This window comes from Cynocephalus volans, chromosome X, assembly GCF_027409185.1.
Source record: "Cynocephalus volans isolate mCynVol1 chromosome X, mCynVol1.pri, whole genome shotgun sequence".
NCBI classification, from domain to species: Eukaryota; Metazoa; Chordata; class Mammalia; order Dermoptera; family Cynocephalidae; genus Cynocephalus; species Cynocephalus volans.
In genome coordinates this window covers 33,959,443-33,972,007 of record NC_084478.1, presented here as the reverse complement: position 1 = coordinate 33,972,007, position 12,565 = coordinate 33,959,443, and the positions used below count along the sequence as shown (strand labels likewise).

The 12,565-nt window shown below is 37.1% G+C and overlaps 1 protein-coding gene across 1 annotated transcript in view; it reads left to right on the top strand.

The window, feature by feature from the left end:
- The window catches only part of PCYT1B (phosphate cytidylyltransferase 1B, choline), a 75,765-nt gene that overhangs the window by 30,916 nt on the left and 32,284 nt on the right, over nt 1–12,565 (top strand). The window contains exon 3 of the mRNA XM_063084296.1: nt 6,181–6,297. Within this exon, the coding sequence (XP_062940366.1) occupies nt 6,181–6,297 (117 nt within the window). The remainder of the gene's footprint in view (nt 1–6,180; nt 6,298–12,565) is intronic.

The window sequence follows — 12,565 nt, the reverse complement described above, 5'->3', positions numbered from 1 at the left end:
CACTGGCTATAAATAGAAGGTAACTGTAATGTTTGTACAAAACTATGTAAACTGTATAAAATAAACATATAACTATTAGATTTTAAAAGGTTAATTTTTGTGCCGCCTTGTTTGCACATTAATTGTACACAAAACATAATTACTGGGCATTTAGTAATAGTCTCTATTTTTTTTAAAAGAAAAGAATCCAAATTGATCTGTAGTTTTCTAGCAGGCACCAGGAGGTAGAAAAAGAGGGGTGAAGTTTGGTTTGCACTCACACTTCATCATAGATGACACTGGATAAGCTGCTTAACTTTGCTGAGCTTCCATTTGCTTCTTTAAGAGATGACAATAATAAGTCCACTTTTCCCTAGCTGTCTCACTGGGTCGATGCAAAGGTTAAGTGAAATATGTGTGCTTTGTAAATTGTATGTATTTTAAAGGCACTGTTTAAATGCCTTAAAATAGCCTTAATCAGAGCCTTGTTAATAGCCATAATCAGTGATGCATAATCACCCTTTTATAGTTGCCTGAATCTGAAGCAAATACCAAGGAACACCATAGCACACCCACAAGTAGTGTGAATTCAGATGCAATGCAGCTGGTGGTTGCCTCCCGTCTGGCTGTACAGTAGGTGTATGGTTAACTTTTTAACCAACTGCCAAACTGCTTTCCAAAGTGATTGTACCATTTTACATTCCCACCAACAGTGTATCAGAGTTCCAGTTGCTCTACATTCTCACCAACACTTGGTATGGTCAATTTTTTTAAAAAATGTTTAGCCATTCTAGGGGAGTGAAGTGGTATCTCGCTGTGGTTTTAATTTTTCTTTCCCTAATGATCAGTGGTATTGAGGATCTTTTCATGTGCTTATTTACCATCCATGTATTTATTTTCTTCGGTAGAGAGTCTGTTAATTTTTTTTGCCTTATTTAAATGAGTTGTTTGTCTTATTATTGAGTTTTGAGAATTTTTTATATATTCTAGATACAAGTCCTATATCAGATATATATTTTGTAAATATTTTCTCCTTGTCTGAGACTCACTCACCTTGTCTTTTGAAGAGCAAAAGTAAAAGTCCAATTTATCTTTTTTTTTGTTTCATAGTATGTCCTTTTTGGGGTCCTATTTAAGAAATTTTTGTTAAATCCAAGGTTATTAAGATTTTCTCCTGTTTTCTTCCAGAAGTATTATAGTCTTACCTCTTAGATTTAGGTCTGTGATCCATTTCTAGTTAATTTTTGTATGTGGTATGACATGTGAAGTAAGCTAGCCCCCTTCACCATTCCATTTACTTATAAGTGCTGAATAACTTATAATAATTTAGAATGTAAGACCAGGAAGCTAAAATAATCAGATTTTCCCCACAATACTGTACTATGGTCATTATTCTTATCCATGATCCTCAAGCAAATATGCAGCATTATTTTGGTATTATTTTTAATCTACTACATTTAGATTATTTGAAACATGACAATCATTTTACCAGAACATCACATTTATCTGGTATGCCTTACTCTGACCATTCAGGATAAACAGGAATTTACTTGAAATACTTTTCAAAATTTATAAAAATCTGTGGGCAGAAAGACTATAATGCCATCGTAATAGTTTTCTATGTTGCATAACATATTATCACAGACTTAATGGCTTAAAACAACACACATTTATTACCTCACAATTTCCACAAGTCAACAGTCTGAGCTTGGCTTAGCAGAGACCTCTGCTCAGAGTGTCACAGGCTAGAAAGGCTGCATTCAGGGTGTGACCCAGGCCTCATGTCTCATCTGAAGATTGACTAGTGAGAGATCCATTCCAAGCTCACTCAGGGCATTGGCAGAGTTTATTTCCCTGTGACTGTACGACCAAGGTCTGACTTCTTACTGGAGGTCAACCTTCAGCTCCTAGAGGCCACCTGCAATTTCTTGCCAGGTGACTCTCTCCATAGGCCCTCTCACAGCATGGCAGCTTGCTTCTTCTTAGTCACCAAGGGAGAGAGTGAGTCTGCTAGTAAGATGGAGTCTGATGTAACATAATCACGGAAGTGACATCTATTACCTTTCCGTATTCTGCTGATTAAAAGCAAGTCACACAACCCATGCACACTTCAAGGGGAAGGGATTACATAAAGGCATGGGCAACAGGAGGCAGAGGTCATTGGGAGCCACCTTAATGTCTCCCTACCACAGTCATGGAATGGTCGTGCTCTGATATCTAACCATTGTCAAACCTCCAGCTTCACAGGCCAATGTTTCCCAACATAGATGCTTTGGAGAGTCTCCAGATGCCCCAAATCTAGAAAAATCTCAAACAAAAGATTAAAAACAGCTAAATATACAAACTTAAAAACATTATTTTTTATTTTTTAAAAAAGCGTTATTACAGAGAATTTCAAATGCATACAAAAGTAGACTATGATGAACCTTCATGTGTCGGTCACTCATACCTAACAACCACCAACCCATGGCCAGTCTTGCCCCATGCTCGCCCCCATCTACTCTGTGCCCTTGAATGGTTTGAAACGAAATCCCAGACTTCCTGTCATTTTATCCATAAATATTTCTGTATATATATCTGGTTTTATTAAACATAGCCACTATACAATTTTCTTACCTTAAAAATTAATAGTAATTCTTTAATATCATCAAATATTCAGCCTTCCAATTTCCAATTTTCTTATTATTGTCATCACTTATTTACAGCTTGTTTGAACCCAAATCCATAATGTTCATACAATAGGTTGATATGTCTTTTAAATCTTTTTCAGTCTACAGGTCTTCCTTTCACTGTCTTTCTCTCTCTTTTTTTTTCTTGAAGTTTATTTGTTGATGAGACAAGGAGAGCAGGTTCCTTTTTTTTTTTTTGATCCTGTAGAGTTTCCCACAGTCTGGAAACTGCTGACACATTACAATTTTTAAAAGTGAGCTTACTGCAAAATCAGCTTTGCAAATACTCTTCAGATTTACTAAACAGCCTTTTTCTCAGTAATTATATCATCTTTCTTTACTTCTTTGCTTCCTGAATTCATTTATCTTGATCACCTCGGAATCAATAACAAAAAGTTCTGTAAAACTGCCATCTGCTTTCCCCTGGGGTTTATATCTTAAAACAAATTTTCCTCAATTGAATTCAAATTGAATAAGAGCATTGAAACCAAGGATCCCTCATTAGACAGTTTGTTATTTCAAAGCATTTTCTATTTACTGTGCCTTATTTAGAATACAGTATAATCCTACGAAGGCAATTCTGTTTGTTCAAAATAGTGTATAATTGGAAATAATTGCAATTCCCAATCTCACATAAAGTCTCTCAATTTTTTTATTAGAGAAATTTAATTTATTAGAAACATTGTACCATCTGAATCTATTAATATAACATTTCTTTATGTTTCAAATTAATGAAGTTGCATTACTTCAAGAAATAATCACCATTTTAAATCTAAGTCTTAAAGATCATTCAACAGAAGTTTGCACTGACTTCATTCTTTAAAAAAAACCCTATTTTTATAACATCAATATAATACATAAATATACGAGTATTTTTAAAAGTCAGTAGGACTCTTAGACTTATAAAGAAAACCAGAAATTTCCTTTCCTGCCTGCCCAACCCTGATTCTTGCTCCCCATAGGCACTCAACACTTGACAATCAATTTCCCAAAATGTTTTTGACATCTCTCATTCATTGTCGTTGCCTTTCTTGTTTTCTCTGCCCTGGGGGAATTATATCTTTTTAATTCTTTTGCGGTAATTCTTGTGGGGTTTTGGGAGAAAGTGGAGATAAATGTGTATGTTCAATTCACCATATTTAACTGGTAGTCCTCATGTTCCTTTTTTAAGAACACTATTGTGGCCACATGTCGCTTTCCTTCTCAGTGCAAGGATAAAATGTCTATATATGTTGCTTGTAACCATGGAGAAGAGGCAGCGGGTGCTTAGGATGAGAGCACTTTGATATAAGAAACTTTCTCCTATCATCCATTTTTGGATCCTCTTTTTGGATTTTCAGTTTCTAGTTCCTTTTTTGAGAGTCCAGAAAAGTGGAAAAGTTGGCAAAGTATATGGAATTTTCAACAAATGTAACAGGCATCTTCCAGACTAATTAGGATGGGTATATAACTTCCTCCAAACAGTTAAAGACAATACTTTTGTGACTTTCTTCATCTACCAAATTGTTGGAACTATACCTCCCAATCGTCCCCTCTGACTTGAAGGGGATAGGTCTTTGGCCTGGCTCAGCAATAGTGTCGTCCTGCAGTTTCTAGTGCAGTTTCCTGGCTCCCAGAGAGTTGTGATGGAGTGTGTCCCTCATCCTCATGGAACAGCACTTCCTAGAGCACCATATGCCACTGAGAGTGTGACTGTTGTGGCCCTTTCACTTTTGACCTTTCTCCCTAGGAAAGCTCGTAGTGTTGGTTGCTCGCCTCCCACCCTGAGCACCACTCCTACATGCAGCATTTATACCATGACTCTCCTCCCTTTGGGGCATGTGTCACAAAGAGGTTAGGGAGTGATCTTGTGCAGTGGTATGCTGGTAGGTGTTTAACACCTGACTGTGTAGGGGGAAATACACCTGATTTGTAGCATTTGCCAATTTCTGTTGCATAAACACTCCTACCATGGCTGACTTCAGGCTGCCAACATGACTTGGAGTTGGGAAGAAAAGTATCCAACTATCTCTTTGAGAATCATGAACAGACTCCAGCACATCACTGCCTTTGGGAATAAGATTTGGGGTTTTCATTCCAGACTGCCAGACTCAAGGACAAAGTCATTTGTCTTTTCCATTGAGCTCCTCAGTTACTCCTGCCTTGATATTCCTGCTGGGCTGACTCTGCCAGCTTAGACATCTAGACTCTACTCTGGGTCAACAGAACTCCCTAGTCTCTGTGTTTGTCTTTCCTGTTGGCTAACAATGTGTGTTCTGGTTCGATCTTAATTTTGTTATGTTTTTGCTCTGCTTTGATGTCTACAGAAGAACCTCTCTCTCTCTCTCTCTCTCTCTCTCTCTCTCTCTCTCTTTATTTATTTATTTATCTATTTTTGGTGGCTGGCCAGTACAGGGATTGAACCCTGGACCTTGGTGTTGTCAACACCACGCTCTAACCAACTGAGCATCCAGCCAGCAGAGAACCTCTTTTTAAAATCAACTTCATGCACTTATATGAAACTGATGGCATGTAGAGATTGTGTCTTAATACAGGTAAACTTCTTTTTTTTTTAAATTTTATTTTTCTTTTCATTGTACATGTTTATGTACAATGTTTGTTAAATAACAGTTTGTTGTTCCAATATATGCATGTATTGTATAATGATCTGATCAGAAGTTAGCACATCTCTCACCTAAACATTTATCATTTCTTGGTGGTTATAGCATTCAAGATCCTCTTTTCTGGCTATCTTGAAATATACAATACAGTATTATTAGCTATTGTCACCCTAGCTCACCAGAACTTATTCTTCCTATCTAACTGTAATTGTGATTTTGTACCGGTCTACCAACCTTTCTCTGGCACCCCTCCCCCCTCCCTTTCCCTGTAACCACTGTTCTACTCTGTTTCTGTCTTTTTTTCTTTCTTTTCAATATATTTTTCATAATTGATCCATGATAATTGTATATACTTATGGAGTACAATATGATCTTTGGGTACATTCATGCTGTGTGCAATGACCATATCATGGTGCTTAGTATGTCCATCACCTCAAACATTTGTCACTTCTTTGTGTGAGGAACATTCAACATCATCTCAACTAGCTATTCAAAGATACACAGTACTTTGCTGTTAACTGTAGTCTCTCTATATTATTCAAGATCCCTAGGTCCTATTATTTCTATCTCTCTAATATTTTGTATTCAGTGACCACCCGCTCCCGATATCCCCTACCCCTTCCCCCTACCAGTCTCTAGTATCCACTGTTCTACTTTTTACTTCTATGAGATCAACTTTTTTAGCTTCCATATATAAGTGAGGACATGTGGTGTTTCTCTCTCTGTGTCTGGCTTATTTCACTTAACACTATTTTCTCCAAGTTCATCCATGTTGCTGCAAATGGCAGAATTTCATTCTTTTTTTATGGCTGAGTAGTATTCCATGGTGTATATATTGTCCAGGTAAATTTCCTTACTGCACTGTGCTGATGGATGGTAACTGGGATTCCTTATTCTGCAGTTCTGTTAACAGTGTTTTCTTTCTTCCACAGTTGACAGGCCTGTCCGAGTATATGCAGATGGAATATTTGACCTCTTCCACTCAGGTCACGCAAGGGCACTTATGCAAGCAAAAACGCTGTTTCCCAATAGCTACTTGCTGGTAGGAGGTAAGAAGTGCATTTTCTCTGTGTCTAGAAAACTTCTTTATAATACGCTTCCTGAAAAGGGCTGCTTTCAGAATTCTATCAGTAAAATCTGACATTGTTAAATGAAATGGCTTTCATTTCATCCCATACTGACTCACTTGTTTACTGCCTAACGTTTAAAATGACGTTTAAAAAACTATAGGGGAAATTACATCATAGGATTGTATACGACTGGTCCTCAGAGAGAGACAAATTAATGATATCACCAAGGGTAACTACTTCATGTTTTCCGTTAATACCTTTCTCACTGTGATTGAGGCATGATCCAATTTATGTTTCTAAAATTTTCTAAAGGGTTAGGAGAAAAGCAATATTATTCTGATTTCAAATCTCAGAGAACTGAGGGGGTTCAGGATGATTAAGGGCAAACAAGGTCATTGCCTATTTCCTTTATGTGACCCACAGCACTTAGGATGACGTTGCGCTAACAGTAGTGGCTTATGACAGCTCTAATCAGTTGAATTTATGCACAGTGTGTTAAAGAAATGGAGATTTATGTACCCAGGTAATCGTGTTTCGCAAAGAAGGGACTGATGTAACTTCCTAAGCTTGTGGAAAGAGAAGGATAGTTAGATGTGGATTGAAATGTTCCTCCCCCAGAAGGCCTACCTATTTCAATTTGGGTAAAAGTGATAGTACCTGAATAGGGAGACCTGCATCTCACTTCTGTAGCTTCTGGAAGGAGCATATCCATTCAGTGATCTGCTGTTGTGGCATTATAATGAACTAGGCACCATCAACCCTTAGACCTCTACTGTGAGGAAAAAAAGTGCTATGTACCTGTTTTTTTCAAGTATTTTGTTATCTTCTGCAAGTTTAAAACTACTTTTTGGATATTTAAGAGGAATCCTTTAACAGATTTTGCCCAGGGTGGTGATCACATGGCTATTGAGTGGAGTTCTTTCTAGAAGGAAGGGATGGTGAAAGGCAAATCATGTTCGAGGGAACCCAAAGCAGGCAGGGAGCCTGACCTTTGCTCATTTCCCTTTATCCTGTGTGGAAAACCATTTCCTGAGTGAGCATTATGACCTGGAGTCTGGTCCTAGGCTACTGGGGCCCTGGCGAGACCTCTGCAGTATTATGGCTTTGGTCATTTTGGCAACATGAGTTTGGAGGGGGTTAAGTGTGGGTCACCATTAACTTGGGAGAGTGTGGTGCTGATAACCCCAAGGTCAAGGGTTCAGATCCCCTTACTGGCAAGCTGGCAACAACAAAAAAATCTTCAGAGAGAAAGAAAATGATATAGGTCAGAAACTTGGATGGATCTACATAAAGAAAAGAACATCAGAGAATGAATTAATAAAGGCAAAATTAAAACTTTTATTCTTAATTGATATAACAGATAACAGTTTGTTCAAAATAATAATAGCAACAATGTATTCAGTTATATGTGTGCATCTGTGTATATGCTTAAATGTAAGTGAAATAAATGATAGCAATTATGCAAGAGATGGGAGGGAAGAATTAGTAATATTTTGTTATTATAAGTCACTTACACTACCTGTGAAGCAGTACAGTGTTATTTAAAAATGGACTTGGATTAGTTTAAAATGTATGTTGCAAACTCTAGTGTGACTAGTAAAAAAAGGAAAAAAGTATAATTGATGTGCTAAAGGAGAGAAAATGGAAGCCTAGTGCTTCTCAGGATTTTCCTCCCCCTCATTTAGGTAAGACCGGATGGCTAAAGCGGGTTAGAGTCAGATGTTTTTCTTCCCTCCCAGATGGGTTAGGCTCCAGTAAAATTCCAGAAGGTTAGGGTCTAGAAAAATAGTTTCTCCCATGAGCAGGCCCTGTTAAGAAGAGAATGCTCTGGCATATTTCCCCAGAAGTATGAGGGGATTTTTCTCCCATATTTACTCTGAGGACTTAAGTCTGGCTCTTGGAGGTAAAGCTCACAACAGTGCAAGGGGTCCCCCTATGACTATGTCCCCTTGGAGTTTTTAACTCTCAGACTTGTCCACACTGAACCCCCATCAATTTGTCAGTTTAAATGTTCCTACCCCACTCCCATGGAGGTTTCTGCTTGCGGGTTCCTGTTCCACTAAGTTGCCATTCGCTTTATTTGCTTGTCCGTCTCTCCAATTTTGGGGGGCAGAGGTTTGCCCTGTGACCTCACTTCTCTGATGGATCTAAGAAGAGTTGTTGATTTTTCAGTTTTTTACTTGTTGTTAGGATGGAGTGGTGAGGTCTAAGCTCCTTACGTGCCAGACCAGAAACCAGAAGTTTTATATTGATATTTTACAACAAAATTGTTACCCCATCACTTAAATATACCTCATGGCATCTAAATATCATAATGCTTTGAAATGTACATCATACATTTACAAAATATATAATAAGCTCTTTTTTAAACTTTCAAATATTTTACAGATTTTCTTCTTTCTCCTCAAACTTCTACTTCTCTCACATAATTTTTTCTAATGTGAAATATTTTAATGCTTGCAAATCTTTTAGTAATCGCTCTGTCATACTTCTGTGAAACAAAAATATGTATATAAATTATTATACAACTAACCAAAGCACCACATTATACATTTTGATAAATGATTATTAAACATGCACATAAATTTGATTAGCAATGTATTTCTTAATAAAATGAATGGGATTTCCTTATTTGTAGATGTACCTGTGGATGAATGTAACTTATTGCTAGAATGAGGCAGGATTTACATCAATGTTATTTCTATTTTTCCTTGTTGTAAGTGCTTAAATATTTTGTTCACACAAATTTTCAGATGGGAGTGGAATTTGTTATAGTGATGCCTCTCAATTCTTTGAACTTCTAAGTTATTTGCCCAAAATCACAAAAATAATGTATTATTATTGCCATCAAAAGTAATTTCGATAGTCTATTGAGTGACAATTTGTTGATCCTCCATCAAATTTGTTGCAAGTAATGTATTACAAATGACCTGACCTGCAAAAGGATTTGTTGCCAAGCTATTAGAATCATTTGCTTTTTCCCTTTCTGGGAATTATAACAAAAAGCTATATCAAGACTTATCAAATGACTCTTAATTATAACCCTTACTATTTTACTTGAAAGCAACTTATTCAACCAGATATAGTCAGAAAGAGTTGGAGAAATGGAAACACTGGTAATTTCACTGCACCACTGCCATTCCAATAATTTTTGATAAAATGCTTTTATCATTTGCTTAAAACTTGTTTTTTTTTTTAATAAAACCTTGGGGCTGCAATTTTAGCTTACTAAATTTGCAGAAGACACCATCTAACCTAATTAGCAAAACCAATCCTCATTGTCAAACTTGAAAAAACCTAGCGTTGGGCTGGGTCACAGACCCTTCAAACTCGTCCTATGCAGATTGTGAGCTAGGTAGTTGGAAAAAGATTCTAGGAGCTGTTGGCAAGGTTGACATGCTTTATTTGGACGTGAGCTCAGCCCCCCAGCCCAGTTGATCAGAGCCATTGTCTTTTATATTAGAGTCAGATAGCCAAGGAACACATGTGTGCACACGTGCAGTTATACCACTCTTACATAGTATATTTACAACAGACATGCTGAGTCATGCTCAGCCAGATATGAGGTGAGGGAGCTTGACCATTCTGTCTCCATTTTCCTCACACCTAGTAACCAAGGAAGTGTCTTTTCAATTCAAATGTATTAATGTATTTCAAGAAGCTTTATAAAAAGCACTGAGAAATAAATTATAGAATGGATTATATAACATAGAATCAGTCAAGATTAAGATGGTGTAGATCTCAGTTACAAACAAAATGATAAATCAATGTATGTAATTTGTAGACCTGCAATGTAATGTATAGATAAAATTATATGATATTTATAGGGAGAGGAGTATGATTTTTAAAAGGCACGTTATTTCTTTTCTAAAATTGGTGTGTGTGTGTGTGTGTGTGTGTGTGTATCAAATTCTAGTGTTTGGCTTTTTGGAATAATTAAGTGAAATCAAGCATGAAAATCAGAAATAATTATCTTTATTAGACCCATAGCTAAACATTTCATATGTATTAAAGATAGAAAGGGGGATATACTCATAAAAAGTAGTCGGTCTAGAATAGATAATTTTATTTTTTGTTATGAGGAAGTAGGAAATAAACATTTTAGAAGATGAAATAGGATAAGGATTATTTGTAAATAGAATAAATATTTTATGGTGTGTATTGAAAAAATAAGATTTAACTTCCATTTTAAATAGTACATATGAAGTCTGAAAAAACAAAATCACATACGTCTTTTACCCACGTATTTATTCCAATGTATCTTGAAAAAATTGATAATTTCAGAAAAAATTCCAGTAACATTTCTAAGCAGCAGCATACTAGCCTGTACAGCTTTGGCTTATTGAAGTAATGTTGAAGTGAATAGCTGGGAAAAATATGCTTACTCTTAACTACAAGAGAAAAACCATTTTTAGGACTCAATATGAGCGTCGAGAATAGCTGGAAAAATGCTTACACTTAACTTCGTGAGAAAGCCATTTTTAGCATTCAATATTTCTTCCCAATGCTCCTTTTGCTTTGAATTCCTTCGCCTTATCTGTCAAGATCCATGTGTTCTTTGGCAATAGTTGGGAGAAGAGGAGACAAAGTTGTTAAGCAAAAATTTGCATTTTTCTCCACTCTGCCATATTTAGTTTCTAACACCACGTTTCACCTGTAACAAAAATGTAAGACAGGGAAAGACAGGAAGCTTTCCCAGGCATGTGCTTTGAATAGTCGTTAAATGAGGTTTCCATTTGGTTTGGCCTGAAGGCTTAACCCCCAACCCCTTGCAATGCAACATAGTAAGCCTTTCTTTTGTAAAGTGGGGTAAGGGTGGTTTTGGACACAGAGGCTTTAATTTTAGGAAAGGGTACTGTTGGAAGTTGAAGATCTGGACATTGATTCATTTAGAACTACTTGTGCTTGGATATACCTCTTGAAAAGTGTGTGTCTCTGGGGTATGTGTACCCTAGTTTGAGGAGACCTTTGTCTTAGACTCTTTCTGAAGTATCACAAACCAACTGAACGGCAGAAATTCTATACTGACGAAAGTTACAGAGCCCTTTAAGAATAGGTGTTCTGTGTTGTTGGTTGAAAGGCTGGCTCTTGATATTATGTGTGTAGTCAGCCGATAAAATGCTTACAGTGAGTTGAAAGAGCCTCCTGCCATATTAATCGTGGTCCCCCTTTTATCTTCAGGTAAGTTTGTTGTAGAAATTCCGTCAGGGAGAATTTGGAGCAAGGGCTTCCCTCATGAAACCACTTTGGTCAGGACAAGTACATGGACAGGTATTTGGTGGGAATAATTGGTATTTGGCAGAAATAATTTATTAAAAGACCAGAAACTATGGTAACTGGAGGTATTATGGTCTATTTCTCGACCTTAGGCAGTAACAGATACCACAACTGTCATGGTTTTGCACTGTGATTATAATATCTGCATTTCTAATTTTTTAAGCATGTAGCCAGTAATAATTTGAAGATTTTTCTATGAAAGCTTACCTTGTTAGCATTATTTTAGTGAATTGAGACTATTCACTTGTAAAGCTCCCTTTTCTCCATTTTAATTTACAAGTTCATGTCATTTAAAAACAGGTCAAGAAATTTAAATTTCTATCAGAGGTTTTTTCCCTAAAAAATACTTTGAAAGGATAAGAGTCACCAAATACCCACTTCTGCCTCACAGGAGGGAAATACAAATAACAATAAACATACTACTGCTGTTACTACTATAGCAGATATAAATATTACGTCATGAACTTGTGTTTATGCTTTCTTGTAATTTAACTGAAATGAAATATTCCTCTAAGATTCTATTTTGTCTGACTTGTGGGAAATTCAGTCTCAGTCTTTATTGGGCTCTCTTCACCTCCCCAGAGTCAAACAAGTGTCCAAAATGTTTACAGAAACAGGAGAGGGGCTTCAAGTCTTCAGGCCAGCACTGTTTTTGCACTACCCTCATCATCTGAGCTCACGTAATTCCTAGAAGGGAGCAGATCTACTGTCCCTGTCGCAGGTGGGGTATCAGCGGTCTGTGCTTGGGTGGGAAACCTGGTGCCTAGGGCCTCATGTCCTCATTCCTCCTGAGGCTCTGCCACTGGCCCCTGCTGCTCTTGGGATCCACAGACCTTTGGTCTTTTCCTCTCAATTTGGAGGAGTCTTCTCTCTCTTTTTTACTTCTTCCTTATAGAATTCCCCCCAGTTGCTCTGGCTTTGGGAAAGCAGAAGCCAGGAAGGCAGCTGTCTACCAGTGACTTGAGCTCAC